The 19,488-nt window shown below is 44.2% G+C and overlaps 1 protein-coding gene across 4 annotated transcripts in view; it reads right to left on the bottom strand.

Annotated features, from left to right (window-relative positions):
- fat1a (FAT atypical cadherin 1a) overlaps nucleotides 1–19,488 on the bottom strand; it is a 70,734-nt gene that overhangs the window by 40,748 nt on the left and 10,498 nt on the right. For all 4 annotated transcript variants that reach the window (XR_012927711.1, XM_076034071.1, XM_076034083.1 and 1 more), the window contains exons 3-4: nucleotides 12,572–12,886; nucleotides 1,760–1,821 (exon numbers count right to left, since the gene is read on the bottom strand). Coding sequence is in view for 3 of the 4 variants with exons in the window: in XM_076034071.1 (XP_075890186.1) it covers nucleotides 1,760–1,821; nucleotides 12,572–12,886 (377 nt within the window). In the remaining variant the exon portion in view is untranslated. The remainder of the gene's footprint in view (nucleotides 1–1,759; nucleotides 1,822–12,571; nucleotides 12,887–19,488) is intronic.

Below are 19,488 nucleotides of genomic sequence, written 5' to 3' on the forward strand. Positions count from 1 at the left end.
ACACACACACACACACACACACACACACAGCTTCTCAAATTCCCCCGCTGCCTCTGTCTACGTTTAGCTCTCCCTCTCTCTGTTTCTCACACAGGCACACGACTGCTGCTACCCCCCCCCCCCCCCCCCACCCGCCCAACACCACCACCACCATCCATCTCATAGTGAAAGAGCTGACCCCCCTCCTTCCCCCCGCGCCCAACCCCCACCCCCTTGGCATTTGCAGCAAACAATGCTGACGCAGCCCCCCACCTCTAATTGCTCCACATGTTCCACATGGCCCCACATGTTTCGTTTCTTCTCCTATAGCTAAAGCTCAAACAAGACAAAACAAAACAAAAAAGTTCAGCCAGCGCTACAGCAGAGGAGTTTTCATTTGATTTTGCACCAGCAGCACCCGGCTCCAGCGCAGAAGGCATGTGTGCACGCATGCTTTCTTCTGAGTCATGATAACCCTGGATTAGCTGCCCCGAGGATAAACTGAAGCAGCGTGTGTTTGTGCGAGTTTGTGTGTGTGTGTGTGTGTGTGTGTGTGTGTGTGTGTGTGTGTGTGCGTCAGTGTGAGTAGGATGAATTGTAAGATTTAAGGGTCTGCTCTGCTCTATAAATGTTTAGCAGCATGAAGAGCTTCCTGCTGGAGCCGCGGTGACCTACAAACTCCTTCCTTCACAATGGCAACACAGCCTTCCCATGGGTGGTCACTCAGACGCTCTTTACTCACTGTGTCTTTGTAATTTGCACATAAAGGCGGCTTCCAATTTTCCTTCCAACTCGTGTTTAAAACCCAAGCAAAATTTCCAAATTAAACTTTGGTTGGTGTTTTTTTTTTGTGTGCAATGGGATTATAGCAGCAGGTATTCTGCACGATCCTCACATATGATTACAAGAAAGAAGAGAAAAGGGCAGATGCCAGTTTTAAATGATTGCTATTTTGAGCTAAAAGATTATATTGTATCCATTGCAAAGTAATGCATTTTTAATGATTTTTTTTGGCTTTATCTTTTCCCTAAAAAGTGCTTTTTTTCAATGCTTTCGTTTTTTAACAAAGCACTTTAGCTTCGGCACTTGTTGCTCATTCAATAATGTCACGCATACTTTTTAATCTCAGTCCTGAGGTACAAATAGCTGCAACAGCGTGATGAAAAATATTCAACACTGCTCTGGTTCCCCTTGCGACGGCACCGACTGTGACCCGGGCTACACAAAATTATGTAACTCCTCGAAAAAAAAATGATTAAAGTGTTGCAGGTTTTATCAGGTTGGGAGTGTGTGCAGTGAGAGACGGGGCACTGGAAGCGAACACAGCCCTCCTCAATTAGAAGCCACAAGTTTAGACACCGGCCTGCTGGAGTTGACGACGGTTTCCTGTTCCAGCTTGCTCCATCCATGAGACGGAACAGTGGGAAAGAACAAAGGAAACAGTCACTAGGATCTCCCACATGCCTCCCACCTCTGCTACCCCCAACCCTCCACCCTCCCACCCCATCCGGAAATCAGAACAGGGAGAAATTTCTTCAAAGGGGTTTTTTTCCTTTCTTGCATGTGCTTGACTCGCCGGCAACCAGTGGCTCTCAGCCAGACTTAGCGAGAAATGCCAAAGCACGTCCTGTCTTTCCTTTCCTCATTGCAGTTTCAAGGCGCCACTGTCGACGTTGATATAATGCGCTGGAGAGTTTTTTTTCCTTTGCTCGTGAGTTGGAAAGGACAAGTGCCTTCACCTTTTCTCTGTGTTGAGTAAGTGTCGAGGAGAAGCTCTTACCTCCAGAATATGTTCGTCCTGCTGCTCCCGGTCCAATTTTCTTGATGTGGTTGTTACCAGACCTGTTAGGAGACAGATAAAGAGCAAGTCGATTACACAAGTGCAGAACTGTTACACTCCATTCTTGCCATAAAAGACCAACAAGAAAAATTGAAACCGCTGACATCTTTTGAAGAGCAGACAAGAGAAAAAAGGAACAGGGAGTTTTATCTGATAATGTTAGCTCACCAATAAGCAAATGCAGTTATTATTATCATTCAATAATTAAAAATGTTTTTTTATGATTCTAAAAGACAAAGTTCTTCAAGATTAAGCATCACATTACATCATATTCAACAATGATTAATTTAATCCTTGTGTTGTCAGTGCCAAACCAGGATCCATGTTGTTGGTTCCTGTAGATAGTTGGTGGCACAATATGGCCGCCTCCTCACAAGTGGACTCTAAATCAAACAGAAATGCTAAAGCTAAAGCTACATTCAATGCCCACTTCAGCCAATTAGAAACTCTGGGGAACATTCAAATGTGACAGGGAAGGAAAAGTCAAACTAACGGAGCCTCCACGCTCACTGTTGGGTGACATAATCTGTGCCCTGACTGTGTTCTCATCAGTCACCCATGAGTTTGAATCTGAGGGGAAGTGAGGGGGCTTGGATGTCCCAGTGGGGCGCCCTTGTTGTTGGGCAAACTGGCCTCCAGACGTCCCACCACGGCGCTTTAGACATGCAAAATATCACAAGGGTCCGCGAAGCGGCGGCCAAACAGCGGCACCGCCCTGACACCCGGATTTTAATTCCCCCGCAAGCTGAATAAATAAGACGGACGGGGGGGCTGGACATCGACCCCCAGTTCTCGGGGGGACTTTAGAAAGCTCCCGCTGCTGGCGGAACAGTTTCAGCTGTCTCTCAAAGCCCTTTCGTTCACTTCCAAGACGGAGAATTCACATCGAGGGACATCAATCACACAGAGGGGACTCGGCCGAGTCGGGGCGCCCGGGCAAGAGTTAAAATAAAGATGGCCCGGAGCCTCGCGTTCGCTCCTCGAATCGAAAACGCTGCATCGAATTACCAAACAAAGAGGGCGAGAGGAAGGAGTGGGAAAAAGGTTACGGCTGCGCGGCCTGCGTTATAAGCGGCCGTTCTGTTCTCGGCACCGGCGTAATTGCAACTTTGCAGAGACGCTGAGTGCAGAGGAGACGTGCCAGCCTCGACCGCACCAGCGCCGTGCGCCCGCCAACTGGGCCTGATTAGCATATAGGAAAGGATTTCCGAAACCCAAAGCCCATCAATGGCGCATGAGCCTGCAATGAGAATAGCAGGGCCACAACTTAGGGCTCCTGAAATATGGCTCCGCTCTCTCTTGCACTCTGTCTCTCTGTCTCTCTCTCTCTCTCTCTCTCTCTCTCTCAGCACTGCAATTGAGGCGTACGTGAGAGGCGCTTCGCTCCCACTTTTATCCGCTCCCTCTTTGGATTTACTTAATCTCCACAGTGAAGAGCACAGATATACCGCCTTCCTCCCCAAAAAAGAAAAAAGAAAGAAAAAAATCTCAGCTGCAAAGTACTACCTGTGCTTTTCAACCCCTCTGTTGCACCAGGCTTATCTAAACATTTTGACAGGCAACACATTTGAATATCACTTTCTCATTAACATTCCATAGGACCCACAGCAGGAGCTAAAAAAAACCTCACACACAGGCGCGCAGCAAAGGAGGGGAGGCGTTTCATAAATGATGAGACAAATGAGGTTTGCTACGTATGCGACTTGACGGGATTACTTCTCGCGGCAGGCTGGCGGATTATTAGCGTTGAAGCTAACAGTTCTGCTGCTCCACGTCAAAAACTTTGCGCGCGCGCGGCCTAATTATTCATGCGCCAGAGCGGGGCGGAATCTGATGGGTGATGATGTTTTAAGCTCCCACTGCATTGCAGTGTTAGGTAACCCTTCTTACAGTTAGGTAACGCCCAGTCGGCATCCTTAATTAACGTTCCAAATCAGTCGCCTGGCTAGCAGACAGTTTGTTCCCATACAGACTAGCGTCTTTGCGAGAAAACATCAAATTTAGCAAAAACACCAGTAAAAAACAGCAGCTAACGAGAAAGAATCAGAAAAAAACAATTTCCGCCTCCATGTTGTAGCAGCACGCAGACAACAAGATGAGGCAAAGACAACCCCAAAGATAGGTAACAAAAAAAAGAAAAAAAGGGTAAAAATAGCTGTGAGGGAGCATCTCAGATTTCATGAGCGCTTCCCTTCCAATTCAACACAAAAGAAAAGGTGCCATAAAGATCAGGTACATTTGGTAAATATGGGACTCGCTCCACAAACTGCTTTTGCCTTTGGCGGCAGCACCATGCTGACCCCCTTACAACATGGACGCAGCGTTTTTGGCAGCGAGTTGTGTATCCTTGATGCAAAATTCAAGCCTTAACAGGCAATGCTGTTGCGCGGCAACCGACCACCTGTGTGTTGAAAATCACATCAAGTGTGTTCCAAAGATGCAACGCCGTGTTAACGTTCAGTTTAAATGAGTGAAAAACTGATTACTCGATGTATGAAATGAATTGTCAAACAAATCCATGATAGTCAAAACCTTAACGGGATGAACTGAATTTAAACTCTGTCACTCTGGAACCACGTCCATCGGACAAACTAACAAATGCTAGCGTCTAAAATGCGAAGCACCTAAATTAGATTCATTCCACTTCAGCGGCAGGCTCAGTTGTGGGGCACGACCTCTGCAGAGGGTTTTGAACACTGGGTGTAACTTAAATGCTCTCTTACATCTTGTCCATTGGGTGTATTTCAGAGTTCTGACAGCACATGAGAAATAGAAGAAACACGCAGCCACTTCAGGATCGAGATGTTTGGGTGGAGAATCAGATCTGACGTGCGAGAGATATATTGCATCCACTGTGGATGAGGGGAGTTATTTGTGTTGTGGCTCAAAACTGGATTTGTTTGCTTCTGTTCCAAATGTTCTCTGACGCGCTGCCAGATCTCAGCCAAACCACAGAGGCTGGAGACCACTCTAATGCACAAGTGCTGATTTTACTTTTTCGGAGAAGTAATTCACAACAGCTTGTTTCTGGAAAAAAAAAAAAAGAAGAAAGAAAACAAAACAGTCACCCTTCAAATATACTTTTGAACCTGCACATTCGGTAACTGCTGCGTGCTTGCCAGGAAGTTTTAATGGAGGATTCTGCTGATACTCGGGGCCCCAGCCAATAAAGGTGCATACCTCTCTATCTGGAACTAAACTTTACAGAATTGTAAAATGATTGGTTGGTTAGCCGGCGCTCGCCAGAGAAGTCTACACATCAAACCCACAGCCTTTGTAACAACACACGCACACACGCACACACACACACTGCATGCGTGCGTGCGTGCGTGCACGAAAGCCATCCTCGGGCGTGGGCTGAGCTGGGCCGACAGTAATTATAGCCATGCTGTTTTGAGAGAGAGAGAAAAACAACAGCAAAGCAGCAGTGGCACTTTCAACCATGTCCTTGAGCGCTGCAACCGCGGCTCCAAAATGGAGGCCTGCAGGGAATTAAGAAGGCCAAGGCACCGGTGGGCCTGTTAGCCAGGTTTTGAGGACTGTGATTACGAGTCCCCAAGGTAACGCGCATGTGTCACATGACGCAACTCTTGTTTGGTCAAGTGACAAGTTTAACCCCTGAAATTTTTCATCCATTTTCATCCATTTTCATCCATTTTCATCCACCACTTTCAGAACTGGTGACATTTTCTAATCCATAAAGCCCTCCTGAACGTTCTGAAGGGAGCGAATTCCCCCCTCGGATCTGCCACAATGGAACGGCTTAACGCAGGGAAAACACGACATGCCAACATGCTGCTCTGCGTGGCGTCATCCAAGTGTGCAGAAGAGTCTGCATTCCCGTCTGGCTTGAGAAAATAACCAGCGAAGCCTTAAAACCAGAGTCTCACCAGCATGTAAAAGCTACCAGGGAAACTCATGGGTCTCTCTGGGTGGCAACAGTGTCGTCTACAAGTCCTTGGGTAACAACAGCAGTACAGCAACACATATTGTGTTTCATTATGCTTTTTTTACTTTGGAGTTGTTGGCCGCAACCGGCTTCCACTGGGTGGAATGATTTACCTCGGAGAAATTTGAGAAATCTCCCCCAGAGACTCCAAGGAGACTGGGATGACGAGTGGGATTTAGTCTTTTAGATGTCGATTACGGTGTCGATGCACTGACACTATTCCGTGCAAAGCAATCGTCTGGACCAGTGTTCTTCTCCAATGCTTAAGGGGGTAAAATTACACAGGCTGCAACATTCCAAACTTGACAAAGTTGTGTGCGAGATTAGCGACGACCGCTCACAGCTCAACCAGCAGCAGCGAGTGTGTTGTCTGTGCTAATGATGCCTCGTTTACTTGCAAATAATAACTGCGAGGGGGGGAATACAACAAAAATCAAATGGGGTTTCAGACTCTAAGACGGCGACGGGACACACAGTCCAAGCTCTTTGATGCCTTCTTCATAACAAATTCCTCAAAAGGCGTTAGATGGGACGGGCTGCAAAGAGAAGCGACACTCCGAGCGCCAATTAAAAAACAGCAGGTGACGGTCACCGCCGTCGCCGATGTTCAAAACGCACCGACTTCAACAAACACAACAGGAAGGAGCCATTTAGGAGAATCACAACACACCCGACGCCGACGTCTTCAAGGAAAATGACTGAAAGGCATTTAGCTGGGAAGCCTCGTTTACTTTAGGATTAAGATATCTCGGCACGCCACAGCTGCAAGGCTTATTTGTTATATGAAAAGGCGGCCGCGCATTGGAAGACTCGGAGCTTATGGGAATTCAAGTTGCAGAGTGAGAGTGAGTGCTGCCGGGGGGGTTGTGTAAATGGACTGGATGCTCGGGAGCAGTCAGGCGGCGCTGGGATGGCGAGACAGATTGTAAAAGCGTTAAGAGTGTGTCACTTGTCTGCACAAGTGTTGAGGTAGCGACAGATTCATTGACTTTAATATAAGTTGCCTGGTATCCGCAAACCGCCTTGTGACTTCCCTCTTATTGGTTGCTTTTAAAATACGTGCAATCCAAACAACCGAAGATACCCAGAGAGAGTCATTAGCGCAGAAAAGATGCAGCAAAAAAAGAGTGATACAGTGTCGAATGTGGTTTCACTGGGGCGGCAGTGATAGACTGGTGTTTAATCGGTCATTTTGCCCACAACTGTAGTTATGTAGAAATTGAGCTCATACTCATTAGCTAGTAATTAATATTTCTGGGAGGTAAAATGTGAATTTCACTGTAGACAAAGGAAATCATCCACAATGATGCTCAAGAGGACTTCTGAATAACTAAAAGTAAAAACATTCAAGGGTTTTTATTGTTTTGACATGGTTCTAACAACCCATTACTACATTGATTTATGCCCTTTAAAGAGTAAATGCAAACTGGTGGTTGAATTTGTTTGACTCTCACGCAGCCAGAACAATCCGCGCATTGGTCAACCTCTTTTTTTGGCTTAGTCTTAAAACAAAGTGACACTGAAAGCAGTCCGTCAATGGCTGCAGTCCAGGCGGTTCAGTAAAGTCAGTGCTTCCTGCCGTCTGTGAATTTCTTAATTTTCCTTTTCCATACAATTAAGTCAGTAAATTTGTTCTTTGTGGACATAACATTGGAGATTAAGTCCACATGACAATAAGGTAAAGTTTTAATAAAATAAATTAAGTAGAATTAACAGCATTTAGCAACGAAGCCGCAAAATAACAGCCATCACGGCACAAAGGTTCAGGTTGGATTTGTTCTTCAAACATTGTGTTTAAACTGATCGTCAGCCAGCTGAGCCACCGTGACCTCCCTTTGAAGGCTGGAGAGGAAAATGTGCCGTTTCTCATTTCCACCCTTTCTCTTTCGCAATCCCCTTCAAAAAAGCGTGACAATGGTTTGGCCTCCAAATCACCCACACTATCAGGAAGTTGTTGGAAATATCCACTTCCTATCTCACTTCCCCTGATAGCTGTTAGCTCTTTAGCAAAGCGCTGATCACTGTTGGTGTGTGTGTGTGTGTGTGTGTGTGTGTGTGTGTGTGTGTGTCTGCGTGTGTGTGTGTGTGTGTGTGTGTGTGTGCCTGTCTGTCTTTTGTTTTGATAGCGCCCTCGGAATGAGAAGGACGGCGAGACTGAGCAAAGCCCAAAGTGGCTGTTGGGCCGCTGCAGTCTCGTATCATCAGATAAAAAGTTTGGAATCTGGACTGATGACTGTAAAAATATGGCTGCAGGCATTGAAAAAAAAAAAAAAGGATGGGTCCCGACCGTTTAATGCAACCTGCCTGAAGAATTCACCTGGGCCTAACGGATGTGATGACAGCTGCCATTAAAGGGCTGACGTGATCAGACACAGACAGCTCTAGCCCTTTAAAGGTGCAGCTCGGTAGACCAATGACTTGTCTGGTGTCTGGTGATGAATAAGTAGGTGCCCTCACAATAGGGTGGAGCTTTGCACAAGGTTGAGGTGCTTATCATAAAAGCTCTTGTGTCACATTTTCCATTGCCTGCTGGCAGAACGAGATGATGCTATTTTGTGGCAATGCTGCGTTTAAAAAGAAAAGAAAATCCAAGTTAATGAAGTCATAGGTCATTATTGTTTCATTAAGTTTGTTGTCTTCTCTGCCTACTTGGGTTGCGGGTGTTGCAACTATCTAGCCTCTAAACCAGGGTTTCTCAACTGGCGGGTCATGACCCAAAAGTAGGTCGCAGAGCTGTTTTGATTGGGTCGCGACTCTGTGGGCAAGTTCCATTTTTTAAGAAAAAAAAATGTATCTTGAAAAAATCTATTTAGAGAAAATGTCTGGCATTTATTTTGCAGGACACACAATTTAATTCAATCATTTCAATAATTTATTCACTTGACATGATAGAAAGTGGGCTAGCCTTTTTGTTTTTGTGGAATAAATATGGATGCCGACTTCATTATGAGGAAAAAAAAATGTGGGTCCTGAGACTCCACCAGTGGAGAACCACTGCTCTAAACGGTTGGCCTTTTCCCCCGGCACGTGCAGGCTCTTGCAGAAACGCTCCGCTCGGGGCCCACCCTGTCACAGCACAGCGGCGGCGTTTTTCTAAGGAGGGAGAAGAAAGTGACTCCTCAGGTAATGAACGCCGCTCACTCTCCTGCAGACGAGGTGGGCAACAAACGCCGACAGCGTCAGACGAAGCAGCTGCGGCTGCGGCGCCTCCTTCTAAAGAGCGAATAAAAGTGCAGTCTGTGGGCTGGCTGCCTTTAGAGGACTGTGCACCGTGTTGTGCGGAGACTGTTTTAATGCGTGGCCGTCTGCCTTCTGCATACCTCGGAAGTCTTTGTCTGGGATTCATTCCTTTTTTTTCACCCCTTTCACATTAAGACTCAGAAGTCTGGAAGAACTGCAGCCATGTGTGTGTGCCAGGAGAAAAACTGTGCCACCCAGGCGACTGAGCACTGCTCATCTTTAGAAATTTCACATCCAAACAGCATTATTCAAATTTCACTTATCTCTTACTGATTTAGAAAGTATAATTCACATCCAGCTGACTGGTGCAACTTTTGCCCATAGAGCTCTGCCTCTTTCTTTTTTTTCACTCTCCCTCTCGCACATTCCCATAAAAAGAAGCACAGCCGTATCAAAATGCACTAAAGCCCTCAGACATCTCAGTTGTGTTTGCTGGAGAGAAGAAGAGCTGGCCTCGCGCTTTAATGTCTCCAAACTCAAAAGTCAGAAAATAACCCAAAAAGCATAACTTGTTTACTTGGCAGAAATAAAGGGAGGCCTGAGTCTTTCATCGTGAACTTAACTCAACCAATATGGGTCTGTCCTGAGGAAAAGGGCAGGCAACACCACCCAGGGCGTCAATTGAGGCCCTCGTATGTGTTTGATGCCTAACAGGCTGCTCGGAAAATGTGCGGGGCCGTAGCTCATGCGAAAGAGCTAGCTAGTTAGCTCAAAGCATATGCTTACCGAGTTCCAGAAGCCACAAACAAAACATAGGCTTTAACGTCTTTTCCTCCTTCCCACCCCTTTTGCGGAGCTTTGTAGATGTGCCAAGACTCGGTCTATGCTTCCAATGCATTTTTAGAACGTGTAATTACAGAGACTTACATGATGTAAATTTAAACATTTTCAAAAACCTGTAATATGCGGCGGGAGCACCATATTGAGTTGATAATGTGGACAGATATCAGGTCGGCGTCGCTCCCTCTTCTTCCCAAAGGGAGGAAATACAAAGAGAGAAAAGGTTAAGTATCGTTCCTCAAGAGGTTTAATCCACTTCTGAACAAAAAAATGTTCTGAGATGCTGCCGCTTTTGTTTTAACTGGCACTCTGGCGGGGTGCTCTCTTTCCTACAAGTCAGCCACATTTGGCTTCTTGTCTTCTTCCCTTCTCGTTTACTTGATCAACTGAATTCTCTCTCCGTTCTCTGCGGAACTCGTCAAAAAACAAATAAGGAAAGTTCAAGCAGCAGCAAAATTTTAATGAAGCTCCTTTTGAACCTGACACAAGGGGCTCCGTTGTCACAGCGATAAAAGTTTTAACATGCTTTGATATGCATGAATGGGCTCTATCCTTCTGCTTCAGAGAGTCTCCATTAAAACAGCTTTTTTTTTTAAATCACGCGCTTCGAACATTTGCAAATATAAAATTATACAGAGCAGAGGATCCTGCTCACCGCCAGATAATAATGGCTGCGTATCTGAGTAAGACGACGAGTTTGAAAATAAATCGCCAGATGTGAGATGAAATGATTCAGGACTGGCCGACACATTTCTCTTCAGCTGCGGCACCAGAGGTGAAAATACACAAGAGTATAACTTGAAGACACAGAAAAGCGAATGCATGTTTGTCACAGCTGCTGTTGTCGCAGCCTTCACACTGAAGCGGCTAACCACGTCTTCAAGCAGCGAACCACACGAGCGACCTGAAGCCACAAAATGAGTCCTGTCACCTCCCCACGGTGTGAGACCCAACCCCCTTTACGACCACCACACAACCTCGCCGGCTTACATCGCAGCGACAGTTTTGTGTGAACGCAGCCCATCCTGGAGGTTTGTTTTTTTTTTTTTTTGAGAAAAGCCTCGGACTCAGTTGTCCTCCCACGTCTGAGACTAACAATCCAACAAAACTTGTTTTAAAAAAACAAACTTGTGGCTTATGGAAAAAAAAAAACAGGATGGGAGGGACACAAAGAGGATCGTCATCATTGTCCACCGCTGAATAGCGGTCAGTAATGATTGGCAGCTGATCGATCTGAGGAACCTCTATAAGCAGCATAATGTATGACCACAGTGCAGGGAGATAAATGTTCGATTTCACTTTTTCATTTCTCTGCCGACTGGCCCTCTTATCAGCGTGCGCACAAGCTGATCTTGCAAGCAGACAAAGAGGCAACCGCTGTTGCCCACATACCAAATTTTTCCTCTTTTCTTTATCATCTATTTTTTTTTTTTTTTAGCTTCCTCATCCCTCTACGTGGAGCGGTGCCCAGCCTGAGCGTGCGGCCTGGTTTTGCGAGAGGCGCGCCTCATGATCAATCCTTATTTGGTCAGAAAAATTCACATTGCCACTTCCAACAAAAATAACTCCAGTTTGTTGATGCGACAGCCCTGGGGACATGGGACCACACACACACACACACACACACACACACACACACACACACACACACACACACGTGAGTGAAGACAAAGTGAAGCAACTGCTCCACTAAGCATTCCTCATCCCGGTTTAATGAGCACTTGCGTTCTCGGCAGCAAGGCACCTGTGTGTACAGTGGGAATAACAAATTTGGTAATCCAGACCCTCACTGAGAGAGAGTTTAACCCTTTCCCTTTTTACTGCTGGGATTAAAGGGTGACATTATTTGTAAGCTGTCTGATTTAAACCCGGTGTATCCATGCCGGTGTGCCCACACTGGCACAATCTTTCTTTCTGCCTCAATTTTTAACTTGAATTTGCAGCGTTTGTAGCATAGCGAGAAATAAATCTGTACAGCTGTGTCCCGACACAGAGATTCACTTTGCCCCCACTACTGGTATTTTCTCCCCTATTCAACTAAACATAGCCTGCTCCTGCAACATTAAAGGAACCTGATGAAATATTAATGGCCACACCATTTCCAGGGTACCGTATGAGAACACACTTTAGAGTGTGAGAGTGGAAAACCCCCTGTAAGCTCCTCCCACTCCTGCCGGGGTTGAAATGCTGCGTTCACACTGCTCCCCGGAGAAAAAGGGGGGAAACAGGAGGCTCACCAGCCTATCAGCCATGTATGGTCTTCAGATAAGACACATGCCTCTGACATATGAGGTCATTTTTTTTTTTTTTTTACATTTTTAGGTTCCAGTGTGTAATATTTGGCTTAATTTATTATTTTTATATTGGGAAAAGCTTAATAGAATGCCCATAAACACATTAGTAAAAGCATACAAAGGCTGGAAAATAAAAGTTATTTGCTTTTCCTACCCATATAATGGTTCTTATTAATATAAGAATATACATATAATTAGCTGCCATCTTGCACCGCCATATTTCTAAGGAGGCCAGTCTGGACAATCCAGCTGCCTGACCACATGTTTTCTATTTAGGGTGACTACTCGCATCTTCAAATCAATCTGCGAAGAAGAAGGTGGAAGAGGTATGCATGTTTGAGTGTGCAGGCCACAGTAGTTTACCGGCAGGCTCAGGAGGGGGAAGGGGAGTGAAAGACGCTTTAATTTAAAATGTAGCCACTAAATGTTGCTGTTTATTCTTTAAAATATCCAAATATTACACACTTAACCTTTAAACGGCACTCTTACCTGTCCTGGCGTTAATGGCGAAGAACCCCTGGGGATTGCCGCTGGTGATCCTGTAGGACAGCCTGTCGCTGGCCCTGGCGTCCGGATCAACGGCATTGATCTGGATGATTGACACGTCTTTGGGGGAGTTCTCCACAACCGAGGGGTAGTAGACGGGCTCCGAGGTCTGCGGCGCATTGTCATTGACGTCCTGCACCTCGATGAAGACCTCCACAAAGGAGGAGAGAGGCACCACGCCGCGGTCCATGGCGTAGACCGTGAGCCAGTAGTGGGGCGTTGTCTCATGATCCAGCAGCTCCTGTGTCTGGATGACACCTGGGAGACGAGAGAGACGGGAGCGTTAGATTTTCCTTTGCTATCATTGATGGCTGTGTTTATACTCAAGGGCGCGCTGCGAGAGAACACAAAACATCAAGAGCAGATGCCCCCAAGGTTGGCGACGGCTGGAGGCGCGACCAGTGAAACATGTCAAGGTGGAATATTAACAGCAGGCCCTCTGCATGCTCCTGTTTACATTCGCTGGCTAGGACGTTGTGTTTTTTTTTTTTCCCGTTCACTGTCAAATGGGGGCTGCAGCCTTCAGCTGAGCAAACAGAGCTTTCAGGGGCCATTAAGCTGAATAGGTGGACAATGGTTAAATGGAAGCGTGGGAGGTTGGGTTGGCTTGGAACTGAGAAAATCATACACGCCAAGACTATGAAACCCCAAATTGAATATCCAGCAAAATCCGTATTGAAATAATGTTTTGATTCAGAATGCTGGAAGGCTTATTTAATAAATAAATAATGATCGGCAAAACCTTGTGTCAGTTCGGTACATTTTTGGATCATAGAGCTGTAATCCAAAACAATCTAGTTTTGCCAGAGAACAGTCTATATACTATATGAATGGTGTATAAACATAGATTTTCTGTGTCTTTTAAGTCTGAAATTGGCCAACGGTCAGAATGCCTGAAAGAACGTAAGTGGGAAAATGTACAGGGGTAAAAGAGCGAAGAAAATACGCCAGCTCTTCTCATGTCGACCTGACCCCACTTACAGGCACTCAACAGGTGCTCAGTTGGTGCTTTCAGACTAAATATAAAAAGGAGCAGGTTTGTATGTGTGTATGTGCGAGTATGTGAGGTTGCAATCAATGTGGTGATGCCCACATAAAAAGGGTGCTTCTTCAGATTGCTGCCAATGGGTGCATGAGATGTTTCATGGCATCATTTGCAAGAGGTGAATTAGTCACCTACAAACAGATATGATATCACATGGCTCCCACTGTTTCCTTGTTCTTTAATGGCTTTAAGTTAATTATCAAAGCTGCTTTATGAGGTCTAAATTCAAAGTCACATGTTTTGGATTGCCCTTTTAAAACCTGCTGGTGCCATCTGTGTTTATTGTCTACAAAGGTCATCAATCACTTTGCCAATAATATATATTATTTTTTCTTTTTTTTTTCAAAATAAGCATAAGAGCCCATGCACTGATGTTGTTTCAGGATGAAAAGAACTGTCCCTTACATTATTATTTGATACACTGGTTGTGTTCAGTACAAAACACAAAGGTTCTTCTGTTTAAACAGCAAATACAGGACGTTTATAGGAATTTAATTGATGTGAATTTATGCGGTTGTCATAGGACCTTTTAACAGGAAACAGGTCATGAAGAGAACGCAAACAAGCATATTAATGCGGCTTGAGTACAATATGGGTATACTATCTCTTTGTTGCCCTGCCAGAAAAAACAAACCGATATCTATGAAGGACAATAGTAAAAACCAGATAAGAGCGACTGATAACGAAACAATGGCCAATTATTTGAACAACCTGCGCATGCTAAGCCCCTAATATTTCGACGAGCACAAGATAAAAGGCAGCGACCAGCAACATAAACATTCATATTTCCCTGCCAATGGAACTGCCATAGTGTGCCTGCTATTTGTGATTCCTGCAGAACTTCGATAAGGGCGATGGAGGGTTACACCTCTGTTTGTCTCTACTGCCATCTGAAACTTTAAAAAGTCACTGAAAGCAGAGGCAGACCGCACAATGCCCCTTGTCTTCAATAACAGCAACTGGTGGCCCAGTTATGGAAGCCGGCATAAAGTCGTACACACACAGAGGGACACGTTTCAATGGTCGAAGTGGCTCGCGTAAACCATCTCTGCTGCTGCTGCAGCCGCTGGCTTTGTTCAACCACAGTAACCCGATGAGCTGCTATACAGAAGTGTAACCGAGAGCAGCCCAAGAGCTCGCCTTGGGTTAGACGGAATTCTGAGGACGAGAGCTTGCAGCATTCCAAAGACTTGTCCCAGAATTCTTTAATTTAACGCGGCAAGGGAGTTTGGTGGGGGCATAGCTCTTTATCTCTGCACTCTGCTTTACTTAAGCATCACCCGGAATTTTGGGCCTTCCTTGTTCTCTTGTCATTATTCATCATTATGCCTCTCTCATCCAAGCCAGAGGCATGTAATAAGAAGAGTTGTCAGTCTGGGGGAATAAAGATATTTTTTTCTTTAGTTTCTGGAAGCCCAGGACCATATGGAAAGAACTCTCCCCACAAAAACAAATTAGATGACACCTTTGTGTAATTCGAACAAAGAGCTGAGATGTGATTCTTCATACCCAGAGACAATTAAGAGAAGTAAAAAATAAAAAAATATATAAAAACTGAAGGAGCCCATATTACCATATCCTACCTCATTTAGAAACAAAAATATCTCAGTCCAAAATAATAATTAATGGCAGTGCAGAGGCGGGAACAGCACAGGGGATAATAGAGAAAAATACATAGAGGAGATTGTAGATGCTTGCATCAGCTTTTTAGTAGTCCTTTGAAAAGCAGGGAGAGACAAACATTCCAGACACCTGCGGGAAGGGACTTAGTGGAAAAGGCCAAGCTAAATCTTGAATAAATATCAAATAGAAAGGAGAAGCAGCATTATCATGACAAGGTGTAAGATTTCCAAGGGTAACACAATAATCATCTCTCAAAGTTCCCCTCTCTGTCCAGCAGTTTCCACACTTTGTTCTATTTTTGTGAGATGCAATACACACAAAAACCTTGTAGATCTGTGATAAAGTTGCAAAACAACAACATTACTGTGGATGCAGACCCCTCCAGGCACTCACAGATTATGGGCTGATTAATGAGAAGCCAAAGTGGTTAGAGGAGAAGTGATTAAAGAAGAGTGGAGTGGAGAAGAGTTTGTTAAAAAAAAAAAAGAAGAAGAAGAAGAAGAAGAAGAAGAAGAAGAAGAAGAAGAAGAAGAAGAAGAAGGGGGTGGGTGGGTAATTGTAAAATCTCAGACATCTTTTGTTTTTTTGTTTTTTCTGAGTTGAGTCAGTGTCTCAACATGCCTGAGTGCTCCTCAGTTTGAGTGGCGGACACCAGCATAGCACGATTGTACTCTTCCACAAGGTCATGAGTTGCTTTGTGTCCAATGGCTGACAAGATAATAATGTCATTTTTCACACTCAGAACGCTTCGGACACAACTGCAGCTGCAAAAAGAGTGCCGATTCCGGCACTCCTGCCACTTGGAGCTAAATGCCATGTGCCAAAGTCTGCTGCCTTCACATCTGCCCCTCAAGGGAGTCAAAACATACTCATTTTAGAAAAATGTGGAATACACAGGCTACTGCGTACGCCATTGAAGTTGTATCAACAGAGCTGCCCGAAAGAAATGTGAATAGGAGGAATTCGGTAGCCACACCCACCTCATATACCTGACCTACCCAGTAACGCAGGAGCAAACCCTGCCCTTAGGCCACGGGAAAATAAGCCAACCATGCACTCGCCTCTGCCAGATTTGCCTTCCATCACCCCCTCCACTCCCCTCCTGCTCTTTTCTTTTCCCTCTGGCTTTGTTGTTCAAAGTTAGCTGAGCACTGAGGCAGCGCCACAGACTCCTCGGAGAGTCTGAGGATTTCAAATTATCAGGACACGTCATTTTATGTACGAGTGCACTCACGCCCTGTGCAGGGAAACAATAAAGTACTTCTTTACCAACCTTTGGTCATGTGGTGGGCAGGGTGTTGAGCTAACATATCAAATAAATGTTCCACATTGCGTGACTTTATCCGTGCTGATTTTTTTTTTTCCATTCATACAGCCAAACTCAACAAATCAAGACCAACAATGATGTGATTATGAACGGCCAGGATCTCATTGCCTGTTCTGAAGTTGAAACAATGGGCCTTGCTTTAAGCTACCTCTGTAAATTCTAGTCACCCCTTCCTCACATTCCTCAGCCTTCACAGGCCTCTACCTCACATGCTTACATAAACTCTTTCAGTGCTCTCTCTACCTCTCTCTCTCTACCTCTCTTTTCACAGCCCTGGTAAAATGCTTGAAATTCCACCACCACGTTGTAGGGTCTATTGTAACACAGGGACCCTTAAACTCAGCTTTCTGTTACCCCGCAACATATCACATCATTTAACTATTACCACCACTATATATCTGCATTGGTGTTTGCAAAACCCTCAGCATGTTAGTTTTGTACAAGTCTCTGAAGCATCCGAAAATAACCACAGGTAAAAAAAAATAAATTGAAAATCCTAAAAAATAAATAAATAAAATAGTTATGAGGTCCTGATTCACGAAAAAAATCAGACAGTGATATTATTAGCAATAAGATAATTACTGTTTTTCTAAGAAGATTATGCTGAGCTTATCTATGTACATTATTCTAACAATGCACAGGCTGGGTTTCTTTTTTGTTGGTTTTCTTTACATGATTTCATAGCCCATAGACTATTTCCTGTATAATCACTCTAACTCACTTTAAATCGTCCCATGCTTTGGCATGAGACTCAACAGTCTATTGCTGCAGTTGTTACATTAATGATGCATGACTGAATTATGGGCTTTTCTTTCTTTGTTTAATAACATTTCAATATTTCATATTAATTCCAGTTGAGATAGCTTTTGTGACTTAGCTGACCATACAAAGCTGCTTTTGTTATGAGGAACAGTGTTGTTGCAAAAGCCTTTGTCAAGGCCCTTGAGTGGGATTCCTTGATTCTATATAAGTATTAGTAGCTATGCTCTCCACTGCCTGTGACTCCGATCACAGTATGTCGAGGTCTTGAATCATTTCTATTACACTGGCCCTATAAATATTTTTCTAAAGTGCTTTCCAACAGCAGCTCTCTCTCTATTCAACTGTACACCGTGACTGGTCAGAAGGGCATATTGACTTTGAGCTGACGGCAAACAATTTCCAAAAGACAGCATAATATAACGTTCTGTCTCCTCACCAGTCTGGAGACCTAGACTACAGCAAGGTCATCTCCTCCACGAAACAATCAAATGTTTGTTATGAATGACTGCAAAACTATATTTTTTTTAAGAGGAAAAAACAGCAAACATCGCTAATATATTGTTTAAAAACATGAACAAAATATTGGCTAGTGGTATTAATTCAAAGTTCTTCTTTTAAACACAGCATTGACAGAAACCACTCAGGAAAATCAAATGAATGAGAGCGAAGAAAAGGCTAGAAATATGAGGCTTTCTTGCACAATTATACTCTCAAATTCTACAAAAAGATTTAATGGACAGAAGGGACAGCAAACTTTTAAATCGGAAAATTGTGTTTTTCGTTTAGTAACCTACAATCAACTTCAGCCTGCTGTACATTCCTGATCCTGTCTCCACAGTGACGGCGCTCAAGCAAACACCATTTGGAATCGTGTGCCACTCTGCAGCCCCACTTGGGCATTAAATGGAAAAAAAGGGAAACCGTTTCTTGTTCTCAAAAAGCCAAAATGATATGTTCAAATACCAACCATCAACAACAATAAGTCCACTTCATTATATATCTACATACAATTTCTGGCAGCTTAAATCTATTTATTTTTACCTAAGATGAGTGTGAAAAAATTAAAGAAACAAACTTTTTGCAGGAAATGAAAAAAAGTCTGTGTTCAAAACTGAAGCGTTTGCAGCAGTGGTTGCAAACAACTTTAAGTGAAAGGGCAATGCATATATTATTGAACAAGAAAGGGCATTGCATATATTATACAATGAACATCTGCATCTGCACACACTCTGCTCCGTTCACCTGGTATACAAGAGGATTCCTCTTTAAACCAAGACAGTTGTATGCTTTGAACAGATTTTCAAAGAAACCTCTGCTTCTCTATATATCACCACTTCCAATGCAATGTGGCTTTTCTTTTCAAAAGGCAAATAGCATGTGCTGGGAAGTGAGTAAGCCTTATGAACTCAAGGATCGGGTGATACAGCGTAAATCTGTCATCTTATCTCATTGAAATCAGATGGACATATAGGTCCTTTCACATCACACAAAGAGGTAATAGTTTGGGAAGTGAAATGGGATACTAAAATAGGTTTTCAAGAACATTTAGGGAAGCATGTGTTTTTCCCATTACCTACTAAGATTATGGCTGCCCTTCATAGTCTTGCAATAACAATAAAGATCTTGTTATGCCTTTTCTCAGTCTGTGTCAACTGGCCCCCTGCTCTTATCTTAGGTAGTCACACTCCCTCACGCACAATCAATCACACAACAAACACAAAGGGATGGACCTTGTTGCTCACCTGAGCTCTGACACACACTGCTTCTTATCATAGAGGGGGTCAAAGTTTAAAATTCAAACACAGGGGTGGAGCTTAACGCTACACCTGTTGCGAAAAAAGCATGAAGTGTACCACTAGTCCTCAGGTGAACTTGTGGCGTATACTATGTCATCAAATTACTAAGATTAAACTACAGTGTGCTGCCTTGTGCTGTGCGTGTTACTGCTCTTCCACCAAGCACATCTGTTCCCTTTTTATGTCCTGAAGCTACTTGGATTACTGTGTTCTATGTCTTGTGCTGACAAAAGTCAGAACAAAATAACTGACAAACGAATAAACTCAACAAAAAAAAGACAGGCGCTACACAAACATCTGTGCCTGT

Source organism: Nelusetta ayraudi, unplaced genomic scaffold (assembly GCF_046127955.1).
Source record: "Nelusetta ayraudi isolate G7.1 ecotype Tasmania unplaced genomic scaffold, CSIRO-AGI_Nayr_v1 ptg000004l, whole genome shotgun sequence".
In the NCBI taxonomy this organism is placed as follows: Eukaryota; Metazoa; Chordata; class Actinopteri; order Tetraodontiformes; family Monacanthidae; genus Nelusetta; species Nelusetta ayraudi.